Source organism: Salvelinus alpinus, chromosome 12 (assembly GCF_045679555.1).
Source record: "Salvelinus alpinus chromosome 12, SLU_Salpinus.1, whole genome shotgun sequence".
Classification (NCBI taxonomy): domain Eukaryota; kingdom Metazoa; phylum Chordata; class Actinopteri; order Salmoniformes; family Salmonidae; genus Salvelinus; species Salvelinus alpinus.
This window is the reverse complement of record NC_092097.1, coordinates 26210051-26225169: the sequence shown is the minus strand read 5'-3', so window position 1 is coordinate 26225169 and position 15119 is coordinate 26210051. Positions and strand designations below refer to the sequence as shown.

Below are 15119 nucleotides of genomic sequence, written 5' to 3'. Positions count from 1 at the left end.
CCAAGAGAGGTTTAACACAGTCAAAAAGTCATACTTATTGCTTAACCCTGACCATTTCCATCATTTATCTTCTTAAAATGTGATTTTAAACCTAACCCTAACTAATGAAGTCCAAGTTTGATGCATTGGTCCACCAGACATTCCGCGTACTTGGGCGGAAGTGTCTGAGATTAGGTGTAATGTGACTAACATGACATCACTTAATAAGAGCGTAAGCCGTCCTTCAGCACAACATGTCATCATAAAGCACATGTTTATATCATATTCAACATAGTGGGTTATGTCACATTTGACATTTGTAATTGTGTCACACAGTTATTCCAAATGTATGAACCCTTTATAAAGCATGACATACTGTTATAGATGCTTTGTATAACATTCACGTAGTGCTTATGAAGGCATAATGAAGGGCTTTATAAAGCCTTTATAAGCTGAACCTCATTTAAAGAGGAATCTGTATTTGAAATGATCATAACATTGTTGCAGACATAATCACATTTTCACTATGTTTTCTGCAGCCAGGTCACCCGTGATATGTCAGTATTAGACGTGCATCCATGTCTGAGGATGTCGGGAGAACCGGCCCCTAGGGTCAACAGTGCGTGCTGTTACCCCCAAGTCTCTCTCTCTCTCTCTCTCTCTCTCTCTCTCTCTCTCTCTCTCTCTCTCTCTCTCTCTCTCTCTCTCTCTCTCTCTCTCTCTCTCTCTCTCTCTCTCTCTCTCTCTCTCTCTCTCTCTCTCTCTCTCTCTCTCTCTCTCTCTCTCTCTCTCTCTCTCTCTCTCTCTCTCTCTCTCTCTCTCTCTCTCTCTCTCTCTCTCTCTCTCTCTCTCTCTCTCTCTCTCTCTCTCTCTCTCTCTCTCGCCGTCTCGCTCGCTTTTTCGCCTACTCTCTGTCTCTGTCTCTCTGTATAGCTGTCTCTCTCGCTGTCTCTCTAGCTGTCTCTGTCTCTCTCTCGCTGTCTCTCGATGTCTCTCTGTTGCTGTCTCGCTCGCTCTCGCTGTCTCTCTGGCTGTCTCTCTGGCTGTCGCTGTCACTGTCTCTCTCGCGCTCTGTCGCTTGCTGTCTCTCTCTCTCTCTGGCTGTCTCTCTGGCTGTCGCTGTCTCTCTCGCTCGCTGTCGCTCTGGCTGTCACTCTGGCTGTCGCTCTGGCTGTCGCTCTGGCTGTCGCTGTCTCTCTGGCTGTCGCTGTCTCTCTGGCTGTCGCTGTCTCTCTGGCTGTCGCTGTCTCTCTCGCCGTCTCTCTCGCCGTCTCTCTCGCCGTCTCTCTCGCCGTCTCTCTCGCCGTCTCTCTCGCCGTCTCTCTCGCCGTCTCTCTCGCCGTTTCTCTTACGTTCCGTCTCTCTCGCCGTTTCTCTTACGTTCTGTCTCTCTCGCCGTTTCTCTTACGCTCTGTCTCTCTCGCCGTTTCTCTTACGCTCTGTCTCTCTCGCTTTTTCTCTGTCTCGCTCTCTCGCTCTCTGCTCGTCTATGTTTGTGTGTGTGTGTGTGTGTGTGTGTGTGTCCCCACCTCTTTCTATGTAACAAGGTCAGATAGGCTGGTTGACTTGAGTGAATGTGATCAGGCTAAGTGTGTGCCCATATCAGTGTGTCCTCGGTCGCTCTCGCCGTATCTCTATCTCTCTGTATGGGCCATTTTACTCCATTCTACCCCGGCAGTCAAAAGCCCTGGTGTGGGCTTACACACACAAACACACACAGTAGTGACATGCTCTATTTCAAATGTCACTTTAACCGTGACAAGAGAGCTGTCGACCGGCCTCCTATATCAAAGAGAGGGGTCTGTCTCTCCTCTCCCATTCTCCTCCCTCTATCATTCTCTTCACTCTTTTCTACTTCCACTCTTTCCTTTCTGTGACACCTTTAATGTGACATCCTGCAATCATTCAGATAATCTCATGCTTACTGTAAAACTCAGGGGCTCTAGTGAGCCTTTGTTAGGGAAGAACCCCTTAAACACACACACACACATTTTCTCTTGCATTCATACTGCTTATCCACTTAACCCATCTCTCTCTCTATCGTGCTCAAGGTTGTCTGCATGGCAACAACTCGTCTCGTCTCGTGTCGTGTCCTGGGATGTGCGTGACTGGAGAGAGGTGAATTAGCACAGTGACCCAGTTTGGTCACAGAGAGACGAGTCCTCCACACACGCCAGCTCTCTACTACAGCCACTAGTGCTACTACAAAGCACTAGGATGATGTCTTGACTATAGACAAATGGAGAGATTCATGAGATAACTTCTTATGGCTGCAGGGGCAGTATTGAGTAGCTTGGATGAAAGGTGCACAGAGGTGCCCATAGTAAACTACCTGCTCCTCAGTCCCAGTTGCTAATATATGCATATTATTATTCGTATTGGATAGAAAACACTCTGAAGTTTCTAAAACTGTTTGAATGATGTCTGTGAGTATAACAGAACTCATATGGCAGGCAAAAACCTGAGAAAAAAGGTTGTGGGAATTCTGAGGCTGGTCGATTTTCAAACAAGATCCTATTGAATTCACAGCGAGAAATGGATGAGTTTGCATTTCTTACGGCTTCCACTAGATGTCAACAGTCTGCAGAACCTTGTATGATGCCTCTACTGTGAAGGGGGGCCGAATGAGAGGAGAATTAGTCAGGTCTGCCATGACCTGACCATGTGCGTTCACATGAGAGGGAGCTCTGTTCCGTCGCTCATCTGAAGTCAATGTAATTCTCCGGTTGGAACGTTATTCAAGATTTATGTTAAAAACATTCTAAAGATTGATTCAATACATCGTTTGACATGTTTGTACTGACTGTTATGGAACTTTTGGACATTTCGTCAGCTTTTAGTGAACGCGCTTCCTGACGTTGGATTTGTTTACCATACACGCTAACAAAAATAGCTATTTGGACATAAATGATGGACATTACCGAACAAAACGAACATTTCTTGTGGAAGTGGGAGTCCTGGGAGTGCATTCCGACGAAGATCAGCAAAGGTAAGTGAAGATTTATAATGCATTTTATGATTTTTGTTGACTGCACAATTTGGTGGGTAACTGTATGGCTTGCTTTTGTGGCTGAACGCTATTTTCAGATGATTTAATATTGTGTTTTGCCATAAAGCTTTTTGAAATCTGACACAGCGATTGCATTTAGAACAAGTGTATCTTTAATTCTATGTAAAACATGTATCTTTCATCAAAGTTTATGATGAGTATTTATGTTATTTGACGTGGCTCTCTGCAATTTCCCCTGAATATTTTGGAGGCATTTCTAAACATGGCGCCAATGTAAACTGAGGTTTTTGGATATAAATATGAACTTAATCGAACAAAACATTGTGTAACCTAAAGTCCTATGAGTGTCATCTGATGAAGATCAAAGGTTAGTGATTCATTTTATCTCTATTTCTGCTTTTTGTGACTCCTGTCTTTGGCTGGAAAAATGACTGTGTTTGTCTGTGATTTTGCGGTGACCTAACATAATCGTTTGTGGTGCTGTCGCTGAAAAGCCTATTTGAAATCAGACACTTTGGTGGGATTAACAACAAGATTACCTTTAATTAAGACTAGGGGGCGCAGTTTTCGCTTTTGGCTAAAAAGGCGTACCCATTTGAAACTGCCTATTTCTCAGACCCCGAAACTAGAATATGCATATAATAGTCAGATCTGGATAGAAAACACTCTGAAGTTTCCAAAACTGTAAATTTTTTGTCTGTGAGTTAAACAGAACTGATATTGCAGGCTAAAACCTGAGGAAAATCCAACCAGGAAGTGGCCCTGTTTTTGAGACCTCTCTGTTCCCATGCATCCCATGCCCACATAAAGGGATATCAACCAGACTTCTTTTTCTATGTCTTCCCTAAGGTGTCAACAGCCTTTAGACATAGTTTCAGGCTTTTATTTTGAAGGATGAGCGTGAACGACCACATTGTGTAAGTAGATAGGTGGGGGCTCTGAGTGATTTTTGCGCAAAAGTGAAAGGCAGCCATAGTTTCTCACGGTCCTAGTGAAAAGCCAACTGTCCCGGTTGATATATTATCGAATAGATATTTGAAAAACACCCTGAAGATGGATTATAAACAACGTTTGACATGTTTCTGTGGACATTATGGATATAATTTGGAATTTTTTCCGGCGTTGTCGCGAACGCTATTTCCGGTGGATTCCTGGATTCCTGCATAACGCAGCAAACAAACGGAGGTATTTGGATATAAAAAATATCTTTATGGAACAAAAGGAACATTTGCTGTCTAACTGGGAGTCTCGTGAGTGAAACCATCCGAAGATCATCAAAGGTAAACGATTAATTTGATTGCTTTTCTGATTTTCGTGACCAAGTTACCTGACGCTAGGTGTTCTTATTGTTTTGTCGAGCGATCAATAAATTTACACAAATGCAAGTATTGCTTGCGCTGTAAAGCATAATTTCAAAATCTGAGAAGACAGATGGATTAACAAAAGGCTAAGCTGTGTTTTGCAATATTGCACTTGTGATTTCATGAAATGATATTTTATTATATACCGTTTGCGCTAGGCTAGGCTATGCTAGTCAGCGTTTCTGATGACAATTATCCCAGATCCGGGATGGGTGGTTCAGAAAGGTTAAAATGGTAGAAGATAAATGTATGTTTGAGGAATTTTAATTATGAGATTTCTGTTGTTTGAATTTGGCGCCCTGCACTTTCACTGGCTGTTGTCATATCGATCCCGTTAACGGGATTGCAGCCATAAGAAGATAAGCATCTAACACAAAACAAAACTCTCTCTCTGTGTGTGTGTGTGTGTGTGTGTGTGTGTGTGTGTGTGTGTGTGTGTGTGTGTGTGTGTGTGTTTGCCAGGAGCCGTCAATGCCTTGTTCGCAGGTGAGTGTGTTTCCTTCAGGCAGTAAACAGGTACTGTAAACAGGTACTGTAAACAGGTACGTAGATGAGTGGAGATGTGTGTGTTAGAAACAAGACAGGTGAACCAGTGTTCTGTGCCTCGTTCGTTTGGCACATTATGCCGAAGGAACGCTTTTAGCGTTTAATTATCCAGCGGCTGTGATTAATAGTTTTTAATTGCCATAACCCTGGCAACCTAAAATATGCACAGGTCCCTAAATGAAGTCAGTCCATCAGAGAAAATAAACAAAACAAAAATTGAAGCAAGACAAGGAATGGAAAACAATACTTGAGGTATCTTTCATGACTCACCACAGCTTATCTCAGAAATTGAAAAATTATTCAGGACTATGAGCTATTCAACCTATAGCCATAGCTGGACTAGTATTATAGGTTTGAAAGATCTTGAACCACACAGAAAATGTCCAAGGCTGAACATTGACCATAAACACACAGATTGGGCACAGGTAAAGTAAAGTAAGATTAAAAAAAATGCTGGATAGTAACATAATGTAAAACAAGATAGCCAAATACGTCCCTAATTCAGAGTGTGACTCACCGATGCAGGACTCCCTGTGCTCCTCGAACCCCGCGCTGCATATACACCTCCCGATGGGCACCAGCCACTCCCCCTCAGCGCTGCAGTACATCTTGGGCGTGTCTCTCTCTTCGGCGTGGTCCACACACTGACCCCTGACCTCCACCAGGGAGGAGGAGTCAGCGCCTGTCACCACGTCAGTGAACACGGCCAGGTTGCGGCCCACGCCTGAGCAGCGCTTGTAGTACACCCTGACTGAGGTCAGGGCGATGCACGCCCCAATGTCCTGGAAGGCCAGGTAGAAGCCTCGTCTAGTGAGGGGGCCCACACCTCGCACCTGGGAGGAGACAAAGGACAATACATCACAATAATCCATCTCAAAACGTTTCAGTAAATGTGGAATGGGAGCAAACGTCAGGGGTGGCACTGTGAAAGGCACCCATTTCAGCACCATGGACAACTCCGTGCAGGAGAAGCACAGTGCTGAAACACTGCTCACTCAAAACATGAAAGTCAAATAAGTTAGCATACCTCTGTGTTGAGTTTGAGTCTCCTGACTCCCAGGTCCACTCCAGTAAAGCTCTCATCAGCAGCGATGGTATCGATCTTGGTGAACTGGGTCTCTCTGATGGCCGTGCCTACAGCTCGGTCCGACTCATAGTAGTACAGGTTAAATGTCTCCTGCTCATCATAACACACACAAAGAAATGATCAAAGACAGAGCTGTCAATAGTCTGTGTTGATCTTTGAAGCAAAACACGTACTTATCTTCATCTCTTTCTCCCTCCCGTCCTCCCTCGCCCCACATTCCCAACCACTCTCTCCGATCCCTTGTACCTTGCAGGTTCCCAGGACTCCAGGCATGCTGTTACAGTCCCGGAGGGTGAACTTGACCTCGATGTAGATCCTCCTGGCTCCGTCACGAGGGATCCAGCCTGTCCTCAGCCAGTTGTTCTGACTGGGACTCATCACGTTACACACCTGGTACGTGTGGATGGGACTGAAATACTCATCCATCTCATTTATAGCATCCCACTGCAGGAGATGGAGAGATAGAGGGAGGAGGATAAGGGTAAAAGAGAGATAGAAAATGGAATGGAGGAAAGGGTTAAGAGAATAAAGTTAGTCAGGAAGGGGGAAAGAGACGGTCCTGAATATCCAAGGTTTCCAAAATACATCTGGTGTCACATATGTTTCTTAACTGCTCTGACAGAATGTTTGTCTAATTCCAGAAAACAGTGCAGGCTAAGTAACATCATAGGGTCAGTCATACAGATCTGCTACAGTAACAGCATGATTACATTCACAAAACCCATTAATAACCACTGATACACATGATCATAACCCCTTTAACAACAGAATACTGCTTTAATTAGTCTCTTAGTATGGTTACACACTCCCTCAATGTGTCAGGCATAAAGACTTCATTCATTCTGCCAAGTGTACAAGTGTCTGGAGACAGACCTCTATACGACAGGCATATCAATTGAAAATATGTTCTAAGCGACTCGATTCCCATTACTTGCTGTATGCCAGTCTGTGTTCCTTCTACAAGCAGTGTGTTTCATTGTATATCTGAAGCATTGCATCATTCTCTTTTCAGTACTGTTTAAGTTGTGTGTTTGTGTTACTGCTGTCTTGTTGTAATGCTGAGAACTTTATGAGTGCGCTGTGATTAGCCCAGCTGTCTAGAGGGAATATGAGCAATGGCTACACTTAAACTTTTTCCTTGAGGAAGAAGTCTTCACTTCTATAGATGACCTTTATATGATTCCCCCCATCCAGCCGTGACCAGGAATAGTGGACTCACACACACGTAACCACAAACAAACACTCATTGCTAGACAAAAAGTACTATTCCTAGTCCACATTTAAATGTATTAAAACTCCACAACTTTCAAGTGATTCTACTGATGTAGAACTCAGGTCAAATAGAGCAATTGGCAATGAGGTTGCTGAGGCAGCTTTTACCCTTTTTGATAGAATTCCTCAATGGTTATCAAAAATGATTATTTTCACTGAGCAGTGTAGTGTAGGGAATAAAAGAGAGAGGGAGAGAGAAAGAGCAAAAGAGAGAGATTGTGTGTAGGTGTGTGTGCGTGTCTGTCTGTGTGTGTGTCTGTCTGTGTGTGTGTGTGTGTCTGTCTGTGTGTGTGTCTGTCTGTGTGTGTGCCTGTCTGTCTGTGTGCCTGTCTGTCTGTCTGTCTGTCTGTCTGTCTGTCTGTCTGTCTGTCTGTCTGTCTGTCTGTCTGTCTGTCTGTCTGTCTGTCTGTATGTATGTATCCATCCTTGGGGCTTAGTGGGTTCCTCCTGAGCTAAATGCATTATGTGAGTGTCTGGGTTATTGAAATGAAAGAGATGACCTGGGAAGAGCTTTTGGCCGGAGTCAACTGAACTTGGCCCCAGCTAAGACGAAGTTTCACAAAGAGACCCACCACCTCTCCTCCCCCCTCCCCCTCCCCACGAGACAGAAACAGTGCAGTAATTAAGATCTTGGACGTCTCACCCGTGTCAACCGCTCATCCTCTCATCTTTATCTGCTAAATTGAAATTGCCCTTGAACTCATGAAGCCCTGCTTTAATTAGCCTTTCTCATTACCCCACCTTCCCATCAACATCTTCTTTCCCACTCTCATCTTTAATGGGAAACTAACATTTTCTCTCCAGTAATATTCCTGTTAGAGGAAATTTTCACATAATGAATCAGGCACACCTGATGCGGTTCCTTGGCACATTTGAGAGACTTGAGAGCTGGTGATTTGACTAGATTATGATCCGTATGGTATATGAGATGGAATTTCAATGTGTTGTGACAGTAGGATAAAAGGTTAAAGTGATTGACTGGCTGCTGTCAGCTCTACTGAGGGATCCAAGGAGTGTTTCTTTGTATGCCTGGGTGACATGGAGATGATATGACTCTATCGCCCCGACAACACATGTAAACGGCCACAGAGACATGTGGCTGTGTGTGTGTATGTGTGTGTGTGTGAGAGCAAGAGAGAGAGAGGGAGAGGGGAATTAATTGGGTTGTACATTGCACATCTGTTTCCTGCCTGCCAACCCAGACAATCTCCAATCAGGATTCATCAGATGTGGCAATCACAGACAACAGAGTTGTCCCATTCACACTAACACATGCGTGCGCGCACGTATGCACACACACTCAAACATCGCATACACACATATTAAATAAGAACGAGGCCACAGATATACATATACAGTTGAAGTCAGAAGTTTACATACACCTTAAATGTATTTGGTTAAACCCAGCTTTTCACAATTCCTGACATTTAATCCTAGTAACAATTCCCTGTCTTCAGTCAGTTAGGATCACCACTTTATTTTAAGAATGTGAAATGTCAGAATAATAGTACAGAGAAGGATTTGTTTCAGTTTTTATTTCTTTCATCACATTCCCAGTGTCAGGTTTTGGCCAGGACTGTTCTGGTTTTTTGTCACTAGATGTCCCCATTGCACCTTTTTTGTACCTTTTGTTTTTCCCTTGCTCTAATTATTGTTTGCACCTGTATGTCGTTCCCTTGTTAGTATTTAATCCCTGTGTGTTCCTCAGTTCCTTGCTCAGTGTTTGTATGTTAGCACCCAGCCCCAGCCCAAGCCTTGTTGTGAACATATATTTTTCTCTTGTTGGATTTTCCAGAGGTTCTCTGGTTTTGTTCTTTTGTATTTTGGATTAGTCTTTTGAGGTTTGTTTTTCCCTTGCTGTTTTTACCACTTTGTGGATTTTCTTTGTATTTTGGAAGATATCGATTTTTTATTAAACCACCATCTCTAGTACTGCTGTGTCTGCCTCATCTTCTGGGTTCTGCCGATTTAGTGACTGTTTCTCGCACCGGGTCCTGACAGAAACACTGAGCCATTAAAATGAACCCAGAGGCAGCCAGTACCCAGGACTTTTTTCCCATGCTGTCCCACCACGAGGGGACTGTCCAACGTCATGAAGCTGCTCTGGTTCAGCAAGAGGCCTTAATGGCTGGACATTCTCAACTTCTGTCGGAGATGATGACTTCCATAAAGCAGATTTCTGATCAACTTTCTCCTGCAACCGCTTCTGCTCCAGTTCATCAGATTCAAGTGCCCGTGGCAGTTAACCCCCTGGCTGAACCTCGTCTGCCGCCTCCCCAACGGTTCTCAGGTGATCCGAGTGGTTGTAAGGGGTTTTTCACCCAATGTTCTCTCTCCTTCGAGCTGCAACCCTCGTCATTTCCCACCGACCGGTCCAAGATAGCATATATCATCACCCTGCTGTCGGAAAAAGCCCTAGCCTGGGCTACTGCTGTGTGGGATGCCCAAAGTCCCTGCTGTGCCAGCTACTCTACCTTTGCTGAAGAATTCAAGCGAGTGTTTCAAGGTCCTACCAGCGGTCCTGACTCAGCCAAACAGCTCCTGACTCTCCGCCAAGGTCGGCGCAGCGTGACGGACTATGCCATCCAGTTCCGCACGGTGGCAGCAGCGAGTGGCTGGAATGACGAGGCGCTCAGTGTGCTTTTTGAAGGGTCTTTCCGACACCATCCAAGATGAACTGGTCACTCGGGAACCACCGGACAACCTCGAGTCCCTGATCAAGTTGGCTTCACGCATAGACCAGCGTCTGAGAGAGAGAGAGCTCAACCGTAGATCTCTCACCCTAGCTCCTATCGGTCCCAGCTCCGAGTCTCCACCTTTATCCCCGCTGACTCCACCGGAACCCATGCAGGTTGGACGCATCTCCCAGGCTGAGAGAGACCGCCGGATGAGGGAGCGATGCTGTCTATATTGCGGCAAACTGGGCCATTTCCTCTCCACGTGTCCCGGGCTCCAGGGAAAACGCACTCTCCCGTGCAGGCCTGGGAGGACGGTAACGGGAAACATAACCTCCTCTCATCCATCCAACTCCCGCCTGCTCATTCCAGTTACCCTTTCCTGGGACAACCACGAGCTTCCCCTTCAAGCCTTGGTAGACTCTGGAGCCGCAGGTAACTTCATGGATGGTGTCTGGGCGAAGGAGAATGGCGTTCCCTCTGAACCTCTAAGTGACCCCATAAGGGTTACTACGTTGGATGGAAGCCCTTTGGGATCTGGACTTGTCACTCGTGTCACTACCCCCTTGCGTCTTTCAGTTTCCCAACACCAGGAAGTGATGAACTTTCATCTGACCTCGTGTTCCGAGTTCCCTCTCGTCCTTGGATACCCCTGGCTTCACAGCCATAACCCTCACATCGACTGGTCTGTGGGCACTATCAAGCAGTGGGGTCCTACGTGCCAAGCCACTTGTATCTTCCCAAGTTCCCCGAGTTCCCCTCCCGAGTCTCTAGAATCCATCGACCTGTCCCGAGTTCCCGAGTGTTACCATGACCTCAAACCGGTATTTAGCAAACAGAGGGCCACCAAACTACCACCTCATAGACCTTACGATTGCCCCATCGACCTGTTTCCGGGCACCTGCCCCCCCAGGGGTCGGATCTTTTCCTTATCTCCTCCCGAACGAGCTGCTATGGATACCTACATCAAGGACGCTCTGGCAGCAGGCCTCATGCGTCCATCCACCTCGCCGGCGGGAGCAGGGTTTTTCTTTGTGGCCAAAAAAGACGGGGGATTACGTCCTTGCATCGACTACCGGGGACTTAATGCCATAACCGTCCGTAACCGCTACCCGCTACCCCTTATGGCCACAGCCTTTGAGCTGCTCCAGGAAGCAGTGGTCTTCACTAAGCTTGACCTGCGGAACGCATACCATCTTGTGCGGATCAAACCCGGTGACGAGTGGAAGACCGCTTTCAACACGCCTACTGGTCACTACGAATACTTGGTGATGCCCTTCGGCCTGACCAACGCCCCGGCTGTGTTCCAAGCGCTCATAAACGATGTGCTTAGGGATATGCTTAACATTTTCGTGTTTGTTTACTTGGATGACATCCTCATCTTTTCGAGCTCCCTTCAAGAACACACTAAGCATGTCAGACAAGTGCTCAAACGCCTCCTAGACAGCCATTTGTACGTTAAGCCGGAAAAGTGTGAATTCCATTCCTCTCGAGTACAGTTCCTGGGATTTGTAGTGGAACCCGGTCGAGTCCAGATGGACCCCAAGAAGGTAGGGGCGGTAGCAGATTGGCCCACCCCCAAGTCCGTTAAGGAAGTTCAGCGTTTCCTGGGCTTCACTAACTTCTACCGCAAGTTCATCAAGAACTTCAGCTCGGTGGCAGCCCCTCTCTCAGCTTTAACCAAGGGTGGCAACACAAGGTTTCTGTGGGGAAGAGAAGCTGAGACGGCCTTCCAAGGACTCAAGCAGCGCATCCTCTCTGCTCCCATCCTGACACTACCGACGGCGGATGAACCTTTTGTGGTGGAGGTAGACGCATCAGAGGTTGGTGTTGGAGCTGTCCTGTCTCAGAGGGGGGAAGACAAGAGGCTTCATCCTTGCGCCTTCTCTCACCGGCTTACCCCGGCCGAGAGGAATTACGATGTGGGGGATCGTGAACTCCTAGCGGTTAAGATGGCATTGAAGGAATGGAGACACTGGCTCGAGGGGGCTTCTCAACCGTTTCAAGTGCTTACGGACCACAAATCTGGAGTATATCCAGCAGGCGAAGCGGTTGAACTCCAGACAAGCTCGATGGTCTCTTTTCTTCAGCCGATTCCAGTTTATTCTCACCTATAGACCCGGGTCGAAGAATCTCAAACCGGATGCCTTGTCACGAGTCTACTCTCCTGCCATTCGAGAAGATACTGACATGACTGTTCTTCCTGCCGCTAAGATCGTGGCTCCGATCTCGTGGCAAGTGGAGGATACCGTGAAACAAGCTCAAGCCATCGAACCGGGCCCTGGAGGAGGTCCTGCTAATCGGTTGTTTGTTCCCAAGGCAGCAAGGTCCCAAGTCCTTCTGTGGGGGCACTCCTCTCGCCTCACCTGTCACCCGGGCGTAGGTCGCACCTTGGAGTTCATCCAGCGTAAGTTCTGGTGGCCCACCATAAAAGAAGACGTTGCCACTTTCGTCAAGGCCTGTTCCGTGTGCTGCCAGGGCAAATCTTCTCACCTCCGCCCTCAAGGACTCCTTCACCCTTTATCTATTCCCCACCGACCCTGGTCCCATATCTCGCTGGACTTTATTACTGGCCTTCCTCCGTCCCATGGTAATACTACGATCCTAGTCATCATCGACAGGTTTTCTAAGGCGGCCAGGTTTGTTCCCTTGACCAAATTACCTTCTGCCAAGGAAACAGCTGAGTTGGTGATTAACCATGTGTTCCGAGTCTTTGGCATCCCGCAAGATATGGTTTCCGACAGAGGTCCCCAGTTCGCCTCAAGGTTTTGGAAGGCCTTCTGCCAACTCATAGGGGCCACGGCCAGTTTATCTTCAGGGTACCATCCGGAGTCCAACGGCCAAACTGAGAGGATGAATCAGGAGCTGGAAACCACCCTCAGATGTATGGTTTCCAACAACCCATCCACATGGTCATCCTTCATTGTTTGGGCTGAGTACGCGCACAACACCTTGTGCTCCTCCTCCACTGGTATATCCCCGCACGAGTGTCAGTTTGGCTATGCTCCTCTATTGTTCCCGGACCAGGAGGCAGAAGTCAGAGTGCCTTCAGCCTCGAGGTTCATCAGACGCTGTCGGCTTACGTGGAAGAAGGCCCGTCTTAATCTTCTGCGTTCCTCACAGCAGTACCAACGACAAGCCAACAGACGTCGCCGTCCCGGTCCTACCCTGTACCCCGGCCAGAGAGTATGGCTCTCAACAAAAAACTTACCGCTACGGGTGGAGTCTCGCAAGCTGTCCCAGAGATTCATCGGACCCTTTAAGATTGCCAGGAGAGTCAATCCCGTTACTTTTCGCCTGCACTTACCCAGATCCCTTAAAATCAATCCCACATTTCACATTTCTTTATTAAAACCTGTTGTTTTTTCTCCCCTTATTCCGGCAGGCAGACCTCCCCCTCCGCCCCGTGTCATCGGAGGCCAGTCGGCTTATACCGTCCACCGGATACTGGACTCCCGCCGGGTGCAGCGGTCCTGGCAGTATCTGGTGGACTGGGAAGGCTACGGTCCCGAGGAGCGCTCCTGGGTTCCTGCCAAGGACATACTGGACCCTGACCTCATTCGTCAGTTCAGGGCCCTCCACCCTGAGAAGGCTGGTAGGAACGTCAGGAGCCGTTCCTAGGAGGGGGATTCTGTCAGGTTTTGGCCAGGACTGTTCTGGTTTTTTGTCACTAGATGTCCCCATTGCACCTTTTTTGTACCTTTTGTTTTTCCCTTGCTCTAGTTATTGTTTGCACCTGTATGTCGTTCCCTTGTTAGTATTTAATCCCTGTGTGTTCCTCAGTTCCTTGCTCAGTGTTTGTATGTTAGCACCCAGCCCCAGCCCAAGCCTTGTTGTGAACATATATTTTTCTCTTGTTGGATTTTCCAGAGGTTCTCTGGTTTTGTTCTTTTGTATTTTGTATTAGTCTTTTGAGGTTTGTTTTTCCCTTGCTGTTTTTACCACTTTGTGGATTTTCTTTGTATTTTGGAAGATATCTATTTTTTATTAAACCACCATCTCTAGTACTGCTGTGTCTGCCTCATCTTCTGGGTTCTGCCGATTTAGTGACTGTTTCTCGCACCGGGTCCTGACACCCAGTGGGTCAGAAGTTTACATACACTCAATTAGTATTCGGTAGAATTGCCTTTAAATTGTTCAACTTGGGTCAAACGTGTCGGGTAGCCTTCCACAAGCTTCCCACAATAAGTTGGGTAAATTTTGACCCATTCCTCCTGACAGAGCTGGTGTAACTGAGTCAGGTTTGTAGGCCTCCTTGCTCGCACACATTTTTTCAGTTTTGCCAACAAATGTTCTATAGGACTGAGATCAGGGCTTTGTGATGGCCACTCCAATACCTTGACTTGTTGTCCTTAAGCCATTTTGCCACAACTTTGGAAGTATGCTTGGGGTCATTGTCCATTTGGAAGACCCATTTGCGACCAAGCTTTAAACTCCTGACTGATGTCTTGGGATGTTGCTTCAATATATCCACATAATTTTCCTGCCTCATGATGCCATCTATTTTGTGAAGTGTACCAGTCCCTCCTGCAGCAAAGCACCCTCACAACATGTTGCTGCCACCCCCGTGCTTTGCGGTTGGGATGGTGTTCTTTGGCTTGCAAGCCTCCACCTTTTTCCTCCAAACATAACAATGGTCATTATGACCAAACAGTTCTATTTTTGTTTCATCAGACCAGAGGACATTTCTCAAAAAATTACAATCTCTGTCCCCATTTGCAGTTGCAAACCGTAGTCTGGATTTTTTAATGGCGGTTTTGGAGCAGTGGCTTCTTCCTTGCTGAGCGGCCTTTCAGGTTATGTCGATATAGGACTCGTTTTAATGTGGATATAGATACTTTTGTACCTGTTTCCTCCAGCATCTTCACAAGGTCCTTTGCTGTTGTTCTGGGATTGATTTGCACTTTTCGCACCAAAGTACGTTCATCTCTAGGAGACAGAACGCGTCTCCTTCCTGAGCGGTATGACGGCTGCGTGGTCCCATGGTGTTTTTACTTGTGTACTGTTGTTTGTACAGATGAACGTGGTACCTTCATGCGTTTGGAAATTGCTCCCAAGGATGAACCAGACTTGTGAAGGTCAACATTGCTTGACATCGTGGGAAAATCTAAAAACAAAGAGGCACTGAGTTTGAAGGTAGGCCTTGAAATACATCCACAGGTACACCTCCAATTGACTCTAATGATGTC

At 46.8% G+C, this 15119-nt stretch overlaps 1 protein-coding gene across 2 annotated transcripts in view; it reads right to left on the bottom strand.

Moving 5' to 3' along the window:
* LOC139535761 (ephrin type-A receptor 8-like) overlaps positions 1-15119 on the bottom strand; it is a 164798-nt gene that overhangs the window by 62028 nt on the left and 87651 nt on the right. For both annotated transcript variants that reach the window (XM_071335532.1, XM_071335533.1), the window contains exons 3-5: positions 6230-6427; positions 5924-6073; positions 5414-5729 (exon numbers count right to left, since the gene is read on the bottom strand). In XM_071335532.1, the coding sequence (XP_071191633.1) occupies positions 5414-5729; positions 5924-6073; positions 6230-6427 (664 nt within the window). The remainder of the gene's footprint in view (positions 1-5413; positions 5730-5923; positions 6074-6229; positions 6428-15119) is intronic.